This window comes from Coregonus lavaretus (assembly GCF_964263955.1).
Source record: "Coregonus lavaretus genome assembly, chromosome: 4".
In the NCBI taxonomy this organism is placed as follows: Eukaryota; Metazoa; Chordata; class Actinopteri; order Salmoniformes; family Salmonidae; genus Coregonus; species Coregonus lavaretus.
In genome coordinates this window covers 30,571,343-30,589,545 of record NC_139991.1, presented here as the reverse complement: position 1 = coordinate 30,589,545, position 18,203 = coordinate 30,571,343, and the positions used below count along the sequence as shown (strand labels likewise).

Below are 18,203 nucleotides of genomic sequence, written 5' to 3'. Positions count from 1 at the left end.
TAGGCTGAGTAGAGAGAGTGGTGAGCAGAGTGGAAGAAAATTAAGGTGGTAACCCGGTGGAGTGAGAGGCTCATGACAGTAGAACCAATTTCAATGATGATCACTGGAAACAGTATGCACCTGAGCTCAATTTCGAGTCTCATAGCAAAGGGTCTGAATACTTATGTAAATAAGGTATTTCTGTTTTTTATTTTTAATACATTTGCAGACATTTCTAAAAACCTGTTTTCACTTTGTCATTATGGGGTATTGTGTGTAGATTGATGAGGGAAAAAAATAATTTCATCCATTTTAGAATAAGGCTGTAACGTAACAAAATGTGGAAAAAGTCAAGGGGTCTGAATACTTTCCGAATGCACTGTACAGTATGCAGTATCAATCAAATTACATAGATGATGTAGGTGATCTTAAAGCTCTTAATTGTGTACACATATTTCATTGTCTGTTTTGGCGATTGGTATAGCATACCTTGATCTCTGCCTGTTATTATTATTATATCTTACATGATGATCTTACATGTACGCTTGCAGTGAGCTACCCTGAAGGAGCAGAGCCGAACGCCAATGCTAATGTTGCGGCATGTATTTGAATCTTCTAATAAATGGTTAAACTAATATGTGGTGTTTCCTGTCTGAAATAAAGCGCAACTGGTTCATACAGGAAACACGACACAAGTGTTGCATCAGCTGATATTGCACCAATTAGATTCATCACCCTACCTTAACATGTCTGTGAAGACACACACACATACACACACACTCGTTGTAATATTGTACATTTGTAATAGTGGAGCAGTGTAAATGTGTATAGTGCACAATGTATTGTGTGATGTTTTGTTGCATTTATGATGTAGACTATTGTTTTATTGTGATGTGTTGTTTTATTCCTGTTTGGACCCCAGGAAGAGTTGAGGCTGCCTTGGCAGCTCTAATGGGGAATGTATTAAATACTAAATGGCGGTCTATTTGTGAACCAGGTTTACACACACATTCTCTGATGGCTGCCGTGCGCAAGCTATGCGCTGGTGTTCTTGGTGACATGCTAATGCTGTAACATGCGTTACTCGCTATGCTTGTCTGTTTTCTGCTTTCCCACCACCCACCCCACATCCACCTGTTTGGGCTCTGCTTTTGTTTCGATCAGGGGGATTGGTATAGCGTACCTTGTTTTCTGTTTTCTGCCTGTTATTATGATATCTTACATGATGCCAATACTAATGTACTGCATGTATTGTAATCTTGTAATAAATGGTTAAATGAATACAATACAAGGCATTTCCTGTCTGAACCACGGTGGATGCATAACCAGGCTAGAGTAGAACAACTCAGCTCAGCTCGGCTCGGTTTGGCTCAGCAGTGTGATTCCCCTTCCCCTAACCCTTCAATGTTTGCAGTTCTGTAAGGTCAACACCACTACACCATTCCAACCCCTTCAAATCTGCAAACATTGAAAGGTTACTTGGGTGCAAGGGGCAGTGGCTGTACATGTCACCATGGTGAACGGCTTATAACACGGATAAACCTCAGCACCTGTCTCTCTCGTTTGTCTGTGCTTTGTCTCTGTTCTCTCTGAAATATTCCTCCATACCTGACCTGATTAACTCCTCAACTCTCCCCTCTGTCACACACTTTAGCTTGTCTTACAGGAATATGATACTTTTCTTGTTGGAGACATTTACACTCCTAGTCCTAGTCATGATGAAGGTATTTGTTGTTTAAAAAAATCTGTTGTGCAAAGCTGTAAACTTGTTCTAGGAGCATTGACTCACGTGCATTCTGTAAATGTGCTTCTCTGACTTCAACAACAAACTAATTGACTTGCATGCAGACAGGTGCACACGAAAAACACAAGACACACGTCACGGCGGGATTACAACCCGGGTCTTTCATGGGAGAAGCCAACGTCTTGACCACTAAGCCCCACTAGACCAAGAGGGAATTCACTCACTCACTCATTCACTCACAGACACACAGACATGTAGACACACACACACACACACACACACTGTTACAGGCTTTGGTTTTTCGATTTATATTTCGAAGTTGGACGTTAGCAAGTGGGACGCACCGATTGGTGTCACCTCATTAGTCAGTATGTGTTGCATCTGTGCTGGTTTGCCATCTTGTTAGTGGGAAGGTGTTTCACCTGTGCTGTCCCAGGTGATATTTAAGAGCGGCTGGCCCAGTGCTCCAGTTGTGTTGAGAGATGTGGAGGGTTAACACCTTTAGTTGGCTCTCACTATTTGATTTCTAAAAGAACAATCCTTTGTCAGATCTTGCTGTTTTCATTTTGCTCCACTGTGTGGTTTGCTTCCTGTCTTTTAGTTTGGTCTGGGGGGGTTTTCATTTTGTCTGCCTGTTCTTGGGCAAATTTAGTGGGCGCTCAGGGTGGGTGTCTTTTAGGTCCCAGTTGTTGTTGCTAGTCAACTTTCAGTGTCTTTCAGAACCCTTCTTAAAACCCCCCATTTAGTTTTGGTTGTCAGTGACTCTTTGTTAGTTCCCTTTTCTGTTTGAGCGAAAATTTTTGGTTTTCTTGCTGGGGAACGTAAGACACACATACACCCTCCCCATCCCCCACACACCCCTAACCCCCTACTCACTTCAGGTGTCTGCCAATGGTCTTGTCGAGCTAGCTGTGAACTCACAACACAGAGAAACCTCAGGAGTCCTCAACACTCCCCCCGTCACACACTTTAGCTTGTCTTACAGGAATATGCTGCTTTTCTTGTTGGAGACAATTCGACAACTATTTAGCCATGGTGAAATTATCAGTTGTTTGAAGGTCTTAAAACTGAGGAGGACTGACTAACATGTTTCCATAAAACATGCTTCTGAGTGACTTCAAAAACAAACCCATTTACTTGCAGACAGGTACACACACCACAGCCCACACTATACTCCCACTCACTGTATGTCTCTGCCGATGGTCTTGGCAAAAATATGTATGAACTTCCAGCCTCCAGAGCCCAGGTAGAAGATTAGGATGGAGGGGAGGACCTGGAACCAGGGCAGGCCCACCAGGAGACGGAGCAAGAAGAGCAGAACAGTGCAGCAGGCCAGGCGCATCATCCTGGAGAGAAGGAAACACAAGTCACATTGTCAACACATTCTATCCATTTTCAATAATATTTTATAAGTGCTTAAATCAATGGTCCCATTTTCTGAACACAAGCTACTGTACAGTCCGTGATGTGATGAGAGGGCATTTGCCTATCATATTGCAAAGGACACCTTGATTTTTTGAAAGGCTATGAGGAAAAAACATGTTATAAAGCATTTTTATAAATGTTACAAAGCATAAACTAGACCTTTACTTTCATTTACTTGTACTTCATTATATTCTAGCACAGAGGTTGCACTTGCAATGAACCTGTGGTGTGTGGTTGTGGTAGTCTCACCTTCCTTAGCTGAATGCACTTTTTAAAAGTCTCTCTGGATAGGAGCGTCTACTGAATTAGTGATATGTCAAGTGTAACTGTGCATAGGCCTACACCCTGCCTACAGTCTTGCCTTTGTCACTACGTGAGTGTCGTCAGATAGGACTATCTAGATAAGGAAGGCGACTGAAAACACAGCATTTGACATTCGCTGCCTCCGAGCCTTTCCTGAGCAGCATTCACAGCTAGGTATGGTGGGGTCTTGGTGGTGATGTTGCTGATGTCAGCAAATCTAGTAGATTCAGGCTTTTCTCGATCAGAGGAGAGGGGCCTCAAACTTTCTCTGTTCTAAATCTCTTAGAGGTTCTCTGTATTCCACATCCCTTTTCCCCTTTAAATGTTTTTCCTATTTATTTATAACTTCCAGATTTAGACCTACACTACATTACATTATGGATAGGCCCTATGCTAAAGTACAAGTAAATGAAAGTAAAGGTCTAGTTTATGCTTTGTAACATTTATAATAATGCTTTATAACATGTTTTTTCCTCACAGCCTTTCAAAACGCAAGGTGTCCTTTGGTCGAGAGCTTCAAGTTCCTCGGTGTCCACATCACTAAGGACCTATCATGGTCCAAACACACCAACGCAGTCATGAAGAGGGCACGAAAACGCCTCTTCCCTCTCAGGAGGCTGAAAAGATTTGACATGGGCCCTCAGATCCTCAGAGTTCTACAGCTGCACCATTGAGAGCATCTTGACTGGCTGCATCACCGCTTGGTATGGCAACTGCTCGGCATCCAACCGCAAGGTGCTACAGAGGGTAGTGCGTATAGCCCAGTACTATCCAGGCTCTGTCGTAGCCGGCCGCGACCGGGAGACCCATGGGGCAGTGCACAATTGGCCCAGCATCGTCCAGGGTAGGGGAGGGAATGGCCGGCAGGGATGTAGCTCAGTTGGTAGAGCATGGCGTTTGCAACGCCAGGGTTGTGGGTTTGATTCCCACGGGGGGCCAGTATGAAAAATAAAAAAAATTATGTATGCACTCACTAACTGTAAGTCGCTCTGGATAAGAGCGTCTGCTAAATGACACAAATGTAACAAATGTACTTCACTGGGGCCGAACTCCCTGCTATTCAGGACCTCTGTACCAGGCGGTGTCAGAGGAAGGCCCTAAAAATTGCCAAAGACTCCAGCCACCCAAATCATAGACTGTTCTCTTTGCTACCGCACAGCAAGTGGTACCGGAGCACCAAGTCTGTGACCAAAAGGCACCTGAACAGCTTCTACACCCAAGCCGTAAGACTGCTGAACAGTTAATCAAATGGCTATCCAGACAATTTACATTGAACCCCACTATTATTTTATTATCTTAATTGTTTTTCACTGACTCCCTTGCTCCCTAGACTCTACGCACACACTCACACCTACTACACTGACACTCCAACACACACACTACATACTCTCACACACACAAAACACACACACATGCATATTGACGCCACACACACTCACACATAGACACACTTTCACACTTCACATACACTGCTGTTACTCTGTTTATTATATATCCAGATAGCCTAGTCACTTTTAACTGTACCCACATGTACATACTGTATTACCTCAATTACCTCAACTACCTCGTACCCCTGTACATTGACTCGTTACTGGTACTCCTTGTATATAGCCTCGTTATTGTTTTTATTGTGTTACTATTTCCTTTTATATTTAGCAAATATTTGTCTTACTTTTTAACTCTGCACTGTTGGGAATGGGCTCGTAAGTAAGCACTTCACCTGTTGTATTCGGCGCATGTAACCAATCAAATTAGATTTTGATTTGACTTGTCTTTCTTAGCAAGGTCCAGTTTGGGAATTTCCTGACCACAGGGGCTCTCCTGGCCAGGTACCATATTGATGTAAAAACTAGGCCAAAGGTGTCTCTGCCTATCACATATTTTGGAATCAAATAATTATAAAATTGGCTATGGGCCATTAGTGTCATGTCAGTATGCAGTGGGCTACAGGTGAGAAATGTTGTTTCTTATAATTTTGTCTACACATCCTGTCCATTTACAGCAGAAGCTTGGGCTCACAGATGACATTACAATGTATTATTTACTGTTGGACATACAGATCAGAACCAGCACAGAGCCAGAGGGCAGAGGACACCCCGGTAGCAATAATTTGTTGCCCCTCTCATTGCTACCTGATATGGCTAGTGCCTTTCATTTCATTTTAAGTCATTTAGCAGACACTCTTATCCAGAGCGACTTACATTATCTTTTTTAATTTTATTTTTCATACTAGCCCCCCGTGGGAATCGAACCCACAACCCTGGCGTTGCAAACGCCATGCTCTACATCCCTGCCGGCCATTCCCTCCCCTACCCTGGACGAATTGTGCTAATGAGATAGGAACGTTTATCTGACGCTGGTATCTATGCATCGGTGTCAACAAGAACACATGATTCTTATTTCCAATATGTTCTGTTATGAGGCGGCAGCATGATATGATAACAAATTATCGCGTGTGTCAAAGTGCTCATCATCAAGGGATATTCCACCCTCTGGCCAGCATGGCAATAGGCTACATACATAGGTTATGGCCCACAGAAAATGATTAAACATTGCTGCGATGAAATAATATTCCTATTTAGGCTATAAATCATCATCCAACATCACAAAAATACGCAGGGGCCTGGAAAAATGAGAATGTTTGGCAGCCTGAGCATCTATAGATGATCTATAAATGTAGCCTACATCCCGGAAATGTAACGCGCGTAGCATCACAGCAGCAGTACTGCGGTAGTAGGGACAGAGAGAGAGGCAGGCTCACTGCTGATGGGAAATGAAAAAGACTCGACCAACACCAGCAGCTATGCCATGTGCGCGACCGTTACATCTCGAAAAGGTTTCAATCATCTACATTTGATCGAACGTCCGTGGTGTCGATCGATTTATGATAAGGTGATAGCAACATCAGCAAGGTTGTATGCGTCGCTATAGTGCGCAACGAGACACACTAGAATGGAGCGGTGGTGGCTATTCTGTAGCCTCTCAATTTAGTGTGTCAACGCTGCTGACTGTAGCCCGTTGTCGGCCACACGCCCTCTTGGCACTGACAGACAGCTGTATAATATTAGGGTGCTCTACATAACGGAATAGAATCGTCCAACAGTTCAAACCTGGTCCATTCAAACACAGGCTTCCATACACTGGCAAGGTTGTTAAAGGACAATTGGTGAAGCCTGCGCTATTCAGACCTCAATTGGCTACTAAATAATAATGGAGCCGCAAACCAGACCATTGAGGGAAATAGAAATGACAAGTGTTGCGAGTGTTCTTCTTTGACATACCTTGTTTCACGTACCCCACAATCACAATAATGTGCGTATTACACCGGACGTGGAACCCGTTTTGTAGTCTACAATTCCACCTTGATCGGCTTAGCAAAGCCTTCCACCGCTCTCTGGCTTTTACTTGTGCGTTGGCACACACACACACACCAGGGTTTCAGCGAACTGCCCTTCCTCCAGTAGGATTATATCAAATTCGCCTGCCTCCTTGGTTCGACTTTGCCCCCATCTAAATCATCCGTTAATTCATTTCGTCGGTTTCATTTTTTCAGATTCATTGTAGCCATGAGCTCGCTCGCTACAGTTATTCAAATGACCTAATAATTTTCTTAGTTGAACGCGCCCTCTCCGTAGCCACTGTTATGTGTAAGTGATGAGTGACAGGACCTACGACCAATCACAGCGCCCATGGTTTATAATTGCCTCCGATAGAGGTGGAGCTTGCCGCAGCAGAAATTCTGTCAAGTAAATGCGGCCCTGCAAACGAGTGAAGTACACGGCAGTTTCCACCCGGTAGTGACATAGGCCTGATGCGGGTCTATGAGACGCGCGTAAAACCCTCACAGCTTCAAATCGTAGGTTAGGGGAGATCTCCGTATACTGTACAGTCAAACCACAACTTCCTGAGGAGCCGCTGGTGAGCGTTGGAACTGTACCAGACCTGCGCATAACGGTAGTTCTATTCTGCCCATTATAAACCCAGGCCTCCACTAGAGCGCAGCACTGGCACAGTTCGGATGCTCGGATATGGACAGCGGTAGGTGCGGGGTTCAAGAAGGCATTCGTTTCACACCATAACCACATCCTTCTATGGCAGTATAGTCAATGAGGCACTATACAGACAATTGTCTTTAGGCTGCTAAAATTATCACAGGATAATACTTCATAATTTACAGAAAGCCCTTTTTAGCTATATTTAGCTATTATTATAACATTATTATTTAATGAGGGTGCCTTGTGGTTGCATGCTATTTTGCAGGCTATTTATACATCAGGAAGTGTACATAAAAAGTTGTCCAGGACAGTAGGCTATAGAGTCAGAGGAGACTACCCACTGGGCACACCACATCAATTCAACATGGAAATTAGGTACATTTTTGGTTGAGACGTTGATCAATGAGATTTCAACCTTTATTCACCCACTCAAAAAGACAGCCAGAAGTTTGTTAAATTCCCAATGTGTTATCACTATGCTTCAATCATCTAAAAGGACAACCAAATTCCAATTGAATAACAATGTCTGATTTTTGGTTTAGTTGTCATCTAAATGTGTTATCATTTAAAAGCACAATAAAGTTCAAATGGGAATACAATGTCAGATATTTTGTATTTATACAACAACTTAATATGTTATCGCTGTGCTTCAACTAGCAGTGCAACCAGATTACCTGGATTGTAGAGATTACATTAAAAATACATAGTGCAAGTGATCAATGCTGTATGAGGTTCTGCACAGATATTTATATTGTGAAGATCTCCACAGACCTGTGACCTTTGCATGCTATCTTGAACATGCACACTTTCTATGATTACATAATAAGACTTTTATAGTTACAGTAACCTCAAAATGTGACCATGGATGTATTACTCATTTTAAGGTTGAAAAAAAACTGTTACATTAGTTTGTAAGATAGCCTTAACTTTAGGCTATTTACTGTATTACAAAAGTCATATCGAATTGTGTTAGGTTGACAACTCAACCAAATATCAACATTTAAAGGAGATGTATCTAAGGCTTGGATAGTTTAATCTGAGCCACTGGCTTAATCCTATTCTTTAACTTGTATTTTTGGTTTAGTTGGAGACGTGTTCATTGGCCGTAGCTTATCATAACCATAACCCCACCGCCACCAAACCGCTCACCCACATTTTCTGGCAACAGCTCTGGTGGACATTCCTGCAGTCAGCATGCCAATTGCACGCTCCCTCAAAACTTGAGACATGTACGGCATTGTTGTGTGTGACAAAACCGCACATTTTAGAGTGGCCTTTTATTGTCCACAGCACAAGGTGCACCTGTGTAATGATCATGCTGTTTAATCAGCTTCTTGATATGCCACACTTGCCAGGTGGATGGATTATCTTGGCAAAGGTGAAATGCTCACTAACAGGGATGTAAACAAATTTGTGCAAACATTTGAGAGAAACAAGCTTTTTAAGTGTATGGAACAGTTCTGTTATCTTTTATTTCAGCTCATGATACATGGGACCAACACTTTACATGTTGCGTTTATATTTTTGTTCAGTGTAGTAACATTGATGATATAGGACTTATAGAGTATGGTTACATTTAATTTGCTCTGTTAAACCTACCCTTCGATAGCAACAGTGAATATATTTAGTTATTAAAAGACCTCTCAATAATAATTATCATAATTGCACATTGGTAATAGTCAGTGCAAATATCAAAGCTAAGCTGGACTTGGTTAAAACCCTGGATGGAAGACTAAATTAATAACTGTAGATAGATCAACTCTCCAGTAATAGGTGCAGCCCAGCCTATAGTTTTTTTCTGATAGTGTATATAAAGTTGAAGATCTGACGTTGTTTCAAAGGTACAAATTGAATATATTTTATACAAGGTTTGTCTATGTTGAAAATTGGTTACCATGATGACAATTCTGTGGTTGAAATTTCACCCTCAAAACAAGTTTACATTGATGACTTTTTGCAAATCCAATGTATTTTCCACGTTGATTCCACGTCACTATACGTTGAAACAACTAGTTTGCCCCATTGGGTATGCTCATTGACTCATGCAGAAGATATAGGAGATGACACACACACACTAGCCTACCACACTAATCATTGGATCATCTGGGCAGTGCGGCAGCACTTCTTACAGCCACTATCAGCTCAAGACAAAACATTATCAGTGTTTTCCACATAGATTATGACAAGGCACCTCTTATTTTTATCAATCAGTGGCCCTCATTCTCCTCAGTGATCTCCAACAGAACTTTCTCCTCCAATAAACAAGCCCTACAAAACCTCTGAAGACACTGGCGGAACAATTCACTTTATCGCTGAACATGCATTCAAGACATCATTTGCAGTCAAAAACTGAAACATACTGCACAAATATTTGTATTTTATTGGAACTTTGAACTTGCCAGAACTTAATTTGCAAATATAATACATTTATGAAGTAAAACATTTGTTTTACTAATAAACTTGCCAGCACTACATTTGGAAATAGAGCAGAAATAGTTTGAAAATCAGTTTTCCCTTGTACTTCCGAAGCAGAGTATGCACACATACTATACTTAAAGGAATTAAATGCATTACCCTCTTATATGAGTGCAATGTAGGAGAGCAAGTAGATTCCGTTTTGAAGTTAAGATTAATCCATTCTCTTAGTTCTCTGTCAACACTTTCTCAAGACCCTGTCACATAAAGCAGGTGCAGGTGCCTCATAAAACGCCAGTGTAAATCTCTACATGCACATAACACATTAATTTGCATATTCAAATAGACATATTGTACATATTTTAACCCTGACTAGAGTTTGTCCTAGTTTGACCTGACCGGGAAAAACTCTGGGTCCTAGCTATAACTAGCATCAGACTACTGCCAATGCATCAGTCAAGCCACAAGCCTCTTAACTTCCTTATATTGAGTCCTTCATTCATATGCTGTACATTCATAGGCCATATGCTAATCCAGGGGGATGTTCAGTAGGAGAGATCGATGTGCAATGTTTAATTCAACAGACTCTGTACTGTTCTGAATTTCCACTTTAAGAATGTTTTGTTGTTGGCCCAGAGGGCGATTGTGTATGGTGTGCTGCCTACACGAGTTTTGCGATTTCAAATGGTTATACCCATATAGATTAGGCCATACCTTGCCAAACACCCACCAAAGAAAATACTGTTGAAGAACGATGTGCACCTTTTGGGGGAAACGTGTTGGTCAGTACAAACTGTCACGCAACTTAGCAAAATGTTCAATGAGCTGAACGCACCTAGCTTTATAACTTTATTTTTCCCCCCTTCTTGTTCTGGAGGGGGCAGAGCGTACAGTCAGTCAGTCGTCCAGCTGTCCAGTCAGTCGTCCAGCTCAAGCCCAAATTGGCTGTACAGGTCTCGTGTGGTCACTCCTCTCAGGGCAGCTGCGCAACACACACACACACACACACACACACACACACACACACACACACACACACACACACACACACACACACACACACACACACACACACACACACACACACACACACACACACACACACACACACACACACACACACACACACACACACACACACACACACACACACACACACACACACACCTTGATTCAAAAACAGTTTGAAATCATTTCAAATACTTTATCTGTGCTTGCCTGACTTAATGGAACCAATAGAACTTTCAGAAAAGTAGAATAGAGTTGAAATGATTTGAATAACTAAAGTAGAACAGAGTTGAAATTACTTGAATTACTAAAGTAGAATAGAGTTGAAATGATTTGAATAACTAAAGTAGAACAGAGTTGAAATTACTTGAATTACTAAAGTAGAATAGAGTTGAAATGATTTGAATAACTAAAGTAGAACAGAGTTGAAATTACTTGAATTACTAAAGTAGAATAGAGTTTAAATTATTTGAAATTAGACTATGGTCAGTCAGTGAGATGTCCTTCACTATGGCTATTCTACTGAATGGAAAGAAAATATTTTACTACCACCAAAGCTGATTAGATTGTGGCAGAGTAGTTAGTGAATGTGAAAAGCTGTGTGTGTGTTTGTTTATGGTGTACGCCTGTGTGTGTGCGCCTTACCTATCCTGCCTACTAGTGACTGTCCGATGTCTTTGATGTCGTTGTACTCATGTAGCAGGTCAATGTGCTGCTCCAACTCATCAACTCTGATCCCACTGTAGAAATCCACACACATGGTTTCATCTATACTGCCAATGTATGGTTTATGAACTAAGAAAAGTATAATTACGAAGTGTTAATGTTATTACAAATATTGGACAACACTATCAGATAACACACACACAATCAACAAGTAAAATATTTTCATTCCATTTAGTAGAATAGCCATAGTGAAGGGCATCTGAATGAATGACCATGATCACATTTAAACTATTCTACTATTAGACTCTATTCAACTCTATTCCCCATTGTACGCACTCTTTCTCCAACAGTGTAATCTCTGAGTCTAACTTTGCCCGTCTCTTCTTCAGTTCCTCTATCTCCTCTTCAGGCTTGGCAGTGCCAGTACTGGAGGTCTGGACCTGGGGAAAGACACATGGACTATGATGATGCCAAAATATGTTTGGGGTGTGTGTGCGTGTCTGTGTGATTTGCAAAATTAATTTTACATCACTAGACTTACAGGTGATTTGAAGCTGGAATGGACTTTTTTGTATCCTGAGTATGGGGTCCTAAGGGGCAAAGAGAAAACAGGAAGGATATTTGTGATATCCTATTCAATGAAATCACTGACCTATAACCTATATGGAATATTATCACATGCCACATCTCAGTGTGTATAAGAGTCTGGCCAGGTTATCAAAGATCTAGGCTTAGAGATAAGGCAGGTAGATTACTTTCAAGATGCTGTCACCAAGTTATTTCAAGTTGTGTTCGAAAGGGAATGATATGATAAATGCGAAATAAAACTAGATTATTCAACCTAACCAAGCATTTTTTGGGGCGGGCCCGGCCCCCTATGGCCCGCCCATAGCGACGGGTGTGCTACTACTGTTACCAGAGTTTTCAAACATGTAACATTTTTGCTGAGGCAAGCTCAATATTCAGTAACGTTACACTACCGCCACCTAGCGGCAGGGATGAAGTATCACAACAACCTTCTAGCTAACAATTGAATAGACGCTAACTACAACAGCATGAAAGAAAGGTAGCTTGAATGTGGAGCAATTACAAGTGTCACCCCGCGATACAGAGGTAGCTATGAACCTGTCCAGTTAACAAGACTTGTGACTTTGTGGAACACTATTTTCGTACCTTTTATGAGCCCCTTTAGCTGTCGAGAAGTCCTTCCCCTTTGGTGTTGACAATGTTACATCCGGGACATTGCCACAAATGTCAGTACTCCGTTCTGTATCCATACCACTTCGAAGGATATTAGCCACATAAAATGACAAACTATGCGGAAAAAAACGTCTCGAAACTGACTTTCGTGGGGTGTGTGTCTCGCCTTTCCCAGTAGTTCACTTCTGTAGTTGTCTACATCTATCTTTCCCGCGCTAAGAAAACGTACAGCATACGCACTGAATTTTCATTGGTCCTCAGCATTAAATTGGTCAACGTGTGATGTTACTATTTGACAGCTAGGAGGAGGCATTAACCAATCTATTTCACCAGGAGACAGCCCAACAGCAAGTCAGAAGGTCTCAAGGACAATAAAATAAAATAAAGTCATACCCTTCTTGAATTATGAAAAATTCATATTGATATAGAGTGCGATTTTTGACAGATTTTTATTTTCATTTTTTTGCACTGCATATATAGGCCTAGCAGGTGTTTTCCCTCACAGCACAAATTCCTTGGCACCCATGGTGATACTGTTTAATATAATGCTGTTGATTAACTATTTAACTAACTATTTAGAAGTCTTATGGCTTGGGGGTAGAAGCTGTATCATTATCTACCCGGACTATCTGCATTGACCCCGTTGCAGTAAAAGCCAATTTATCCTTTATTTGGATAGTCCAGATAGTCCATCTGTAGATGCTCTACTGATGGTCATACTATCAACAAACTATCTGTTGATAAGCAACTACTTGCTAAAGTTAGGGTTATGTTTAGAATAATGGTTAAGGGTTAAGTTTAGGGTAAGGGTTAAGTTTAGGTTTAGGATAAGGTTAGGGTTAGGGCTAGGGTTAGTGTTAGTAAATGTTACTGATAGTCTGTATAGCATCTACAGATGGACTATCCAAATAAAGTGTTACTGAACGTCTTCTTACCTCACGGTTCACTAGGAAAATATCAAAGGAGAAAAATAGATTATGGAGTTATGTTTTATTTATCAGTAGTTACACAAAGAGGAGTGTGCAGGAAGAAAAATTCAGAGGCACATAGCCTCTATCTCCTTTTAGAAATCAGGGGATCAAAAACACATGTGGTAATGGCCCTGTAGTGGGTTCTCTGGGTTTGAAACTGTGATAATTACGCAACAGGTATGTGTGTGTCAGAAGGTGTGTGTGTGTATGTGTGTGTGCGTGTGTCAGATTTGTGTGTGAGCTTGCCACGCATGCGTGTGTATGCAGTACATATGTGTGTGTGTGTGTTGCACTGGCTACTCTCTCTCTGGTGCTGTAGAATATTCTACCAATACAGTACACTGAGTGTACAAAACATTAAGAACACCATGACATAGATTGACCAGGTGAAAGCTATGATCCCTTATTGATGTCACTTGTTAAATCCACTTAAATCAGTGTAGATGAAGGGGAGGAAACATGTTAAAGAAGGAAGTTTAGGCCTTGAAACAATTGAGACATGGATTGTGTGTGTGTGCCATTCAGAGGGTGAATGGGATAGACAAAATATGTAAGTGCCTTTGAACAGGGTATGGTAGTAGGTGCCAGGTGCACCGGTTTGTGTCAAGAACTGCAATGCTGCTGGGTTTTTCACGCTCAACAGATTCCCGTGTGTTTCATGAATGGTCCACCACCAGTGGCGACCCGTCACTCAGGGCAGGTGGGGCAGAGCCCCACCTGTTTTGAGCCACACATTTTTAGCTTGCCTGTATTGAATGTTATTTTGGCATTCATACGTGTCACATATCAGTTTGCAAACAATGTACCAAATAATAAATAAATCATTGAGTTGATAAAGCCGCATACAAACATGGCCAATTTTTTGCATCATACTTTCAAAATCTGAGCTAGCAGTCATCATCAAAAATGTATTGTATGCTGCTGCATAAATTATGTAATATGCCAGGGAGATATATATACTGTAGCTAAGAAAGTAATACTAAGTGTATGTTGTGTAGTAAGCTGTTAGTAGCCCATGTGCCTCACCCTAATAATTTGGTCTATTTTCTTCTCTTAATTTCACCTACTGTTCTGACTTGGTGGTGCACATGTAGCCAATAACCTGTTTTAGAGAAATGTAATCGTCGAATATTGTAAGAGCTTTCATTGTCTGCTTATATGCCCCCTTTATTTATCCTAAGGTTCTGACTTGGTATACGGGGAGAACACTGTAAGAACGGACCATGTTCTGAATTCTGTCGCTGTACATTTCAAAAGTCCTGAACAAATAGTTATATTGACTACGTCCGTTCTAGCTCGCTCATTGATGTTTTAATCGAAATTACGGATTGCCTCTAATCTGCTTGTTGTCCCCTTATGCCATAGTTTGTACATCTCAATTGTCAGTAGAAACCATATTTGTTTAAGCAAGTCAGCCATATCAGCTATGTTTTTTAAAAAGGCAGTAAATGAGGCTGAATTAACTGTTTCGCTGCCAGACAAGGCTCCGCTGATAGCCAGGTGTAGCAGTGGTAAGATGTTGGGACTGCTGTTGGGACTCTGCTGTTGGGACAGCTTTATGTAGGCCCTAACAGTTTGTGGGCACTGTTTGTCACCGTTATAGTGCAATTAATGTATTGTTTAGTGTTGTGTTGTGTCATGGCTTTGCTGGCATGCATCCCACATTTTTTGTTTTGTTTGCCCCACCAAGATTTACATGCTAAAATCGGCACTGTCCACCACCCAAAGGACATCCAGCCAACTTGACACAACTGTGGGAAGCATTGGAGTCAACATGGGCCAGCATCCCTGTGGAATGCTTTCGATACCTTGCCCCGACGAATTGAGGCTGTTCTGAGGGCAAAACTGGGGGGTGCAACTCAATATTATAACGGTATTCCTAATGTTTATACTCAGTGCCTTCAGAAAGTATTCACACCCCTTGACATTTTCCACAATTTGTTGTGTTACAAAGTGCGATACATTAAAAAAAATTGGCAACGATGTACACAAAATGTACTCTGTAATGTCAAAGTGAGGGAAAAAATTCTAACATAAAAAAAAAATAGATGAAAGATAAAACACTAATATATCTTGATTATATAAGTATTCAACCTCCTGAGCGATTACAGCTGTGAGTCTTTCTGAGTAAGTCTTTAAGAGCTTTTCCACAACTGGATTGTGCAAAAATTGTTGGCAGAGATTTTCAAGCTGATTTAAGTCAAAACTGTAACTCGGCCACTCAGGAGAACATTCACTGTCTTCTTGGTAAGCAACTCCAGTGTAGATTTGGCCTTGTGTTTTAGGTTATTGCTGAAAGGTGAATTCATCTCCCAGTGTCTGGTGGAAAGCAGACTGAACCAGGTTTCCTCTAGGATTTTGCCTGTGTTTAGCTCTATTCCGTTTCTTTTTTATCCTGAAAAACGTCCCAGTCCTTAACGATTACAAGCATACCTATAACATAAACAGCCACCACTATGCTTGAATGTATGGAGAGTGGTACTCAGTAATGTGTTGTATTGGATTTGCCCCAAACATGACACTTTGTATTCAGGACAAAAAGTTAATTGCTTTGTCACATTTTTTGCAGTATTACTTTAGTGCCTTGTTGCAAACAGGATGGATGTTTTGGAATATTTATATTCTGTACAGGCTTCCTTCTTTTCACTCTTTCAATTAGGTTGGGATTGTGGAGTAACTACAATGTTGTTGATCCATCCTCAGTTTTGTCCTATCACAGCCACTAAACTTTGTAACTGTTTTAAAGTCACCATTGGCCTCGTCGTGAAATCCCTGAGCGGTTTCCTTCCTCTCTAGCAACTGAGTTAGGAAGGACGCCTGTATCTTTGTAGTGACTGGGTGTATTGATACACCATCCAAAGTGTAATTAATAACTTTACCATGCTCAAAGGGATATTCAATGTCTGCTTTTTTTTTACCCCTCTACCAATAGGTGCTCTTCTTTGGGAGGCATTGGAAAACCTCCCTGGTCTTTGTGGTTGAATTCGTGTTTGAAATTCACTGCTTGACTGAGGGGACCTTATACTGTAGATACTTGTAAGTGTGTAGTACAGAGATGAGGTAGGCATTCAAAAATCATATTAAACACTATTATTGCACAGAGTGAATCCATGCAACTTATTATGTGACTTGTTAAGCACATTTTTACTCCTGAACTTATTTAGGTTTGCCATAACAAAGGGGTTGAATACTTATTGACTCAAGACATTTCAGCTTTTCATGTTTAAGTAATTTGTAAAAATGTTGAAAAACATAATTCCACTTTGACATTATTGGATATTGGTATGTATGCCAGTGAGGAAAAATCTCAATTTAATCCATTTTAAATTCAGGCTGTAACACAACAAAGTGTGGAAAAAGTCAAGGGTTGTGAATACTTTCTGAAAAGCCAGTGTGTTTATTTACAGTGTGCGAATGACTCAACACTATACACTTCAGCTACTACAGCGAGTGAAATTACTGCAACACTTAACAAAGAGCTGCACTTAGTTTCAGAATGGGTGGCAAGGAATAAGTTAGTCCTAAATATTTCAAAAACTAAAAACATTGTATTTGGGACAAATCATTCATTAAACCCTAAACCTTAACTAAATCTTGTAATAAATAATGTGGAAATTGAGCAACTTGAGGTGACTAAACTGCTTGGAGTAACTCTGGATTGTAAACTGTCATGGTCAAAACATGTTGATACAACAGTAGCTAAGTCCGTCCATAATAAAGTGCTGCTCTGCCTTCTTAACAACACTATCAATAAGGCAGGTCCTACAGGCCCTAGTTTTGTCGCACCTGGACTAGTTTTGTCGCACCTGGACAGTCGTGTGGTCAGGTGCCACAAAGAGGGACCTCGGAAGATTACAATTGGCTCAGAACAGGGCAGCATGGCTGGCCCTTAAATGTACATGGAGGGCTAACATTAATAATGTGCATGTAAATCTCTAATGGCTCAAAGTGGAGGAGAGATTGACTTAATCACTACTTGTTTTTGTAAGAAGTGTTGACATGCTGAATGCACCGAGGTGTCTGTTTAAACTACTAGCACACAGCTCGGACACCCATGCATACCCCACAAGACATGCCACCAGAGGTCTCTTCACAATCCCCAAGTCAAGAACAGACTATGGGAGGCGCACAGTAGTACATAGAGCCATGACTACATGGAACTCTATTCCACGTCAGGTTGTCATGAACCCTGCGTCCTGAGTCTGTTCCTGCCTGTGTTGCCGTTTTTCTGCTCGGTATCTCCTGTTTCCTGTAGGTGCCTGAACGCACCCTGTCCGGTTGCCGGGCGACGTTGCTAGGCGGGTGATCTCTCGATTAACCGCACCTGCTTCTCATCAGCCTCGGCACACCTGGTCCTGATCATCACCCCTTCTTAAGCTCTGATCTGACATCCATTCCCTGCCGGATCGTTAGCCATTAACATCATTCTCCCGGAACCTTCACCCAACCCCTGCCGTGCCATCATTTAATCTGCCACTTCACCTCCATCTACTCATC

General features: G+C 41.4%; 2 protein-coding genes across 2 annotated transcripts in view; both read right to left on the bottom strand.

Annotated features, from left to right (window-relative positions):
* The window catches only part of slc27a4 (solute carrier family 27 member 4), a 35,322-nt gene extending 28,295 nt beyond the window's left edge, over positions 1–7,027 (bottom strand). Inside the window, exons 1-2 of the mRNA XM_084159947.1 lie at positions 6,733–7,027; positions 2,908–3,069 (exon numbers count right to left, since the gene is read on the bottom strand). Coding sequence (XP_084016073.1) covers positions 2,908–3,068 — 161 coding nt within the window. The 5' untranslated portion in view covers position 3,069; positions 6,733–7,027. The remainder of the gene's footprint in view (positions 1–2,907; positions 3,070–6,732) is intronic.
* Positions 7,028–9,807: 2,780 nt separating this feature from the next.
* On the bottom strand, positions 9,808–12,952 carry swi5 (SWI5 homologous recombination repair protein). The gene is made up of 5 exons (XM_084158882.1): positions 12,709–12,952; positions 12,077–12,125; positions 11,872–11,975; positions 11,515–11,609; positions 9,808–10,843 (listed from the first exon to the last, which is right to left on the bottom strand). Exons 1-5 carry the CDS (start codon positions 12,810–12,812, stop codon positions 10,779–10,781), a joined length of 417 nt encoding a protein of 138 aa, XP_084015008.1. The 5' UTR covers positions 12,813–12,952; the 3' UTR covers positions 9,808–10,778.
* Between the last annotated feature and the right edge of the window lie 5,251 nt (positions 12,953–18,203).

Excerpts from the sequence above, each read along its gene's own strand:
- swi5 (XM_084158882.1), bottom strand. The coding sequence starts at position 12,812 with ATGGATACAGAACGGAGTACTGACATTTGTGGCAATGTCCCGGATGTA. Across the intron at positions 12,126-12,708 it reads GCTAAAGGGGCTCATAAAAG|GACCCCATACTCAGGATACA; the intron begins GTACGAAAATAG and ends TTTGCCCCTTAG. Across the intron at positions 10,844-11,514 it reads GTCACTAGTAGGCAGGATAG|CTGCCCTGAGAGGAGTGACC; the intron begins GTAAGGCGCACA and ends TGTGTTGCGCAG.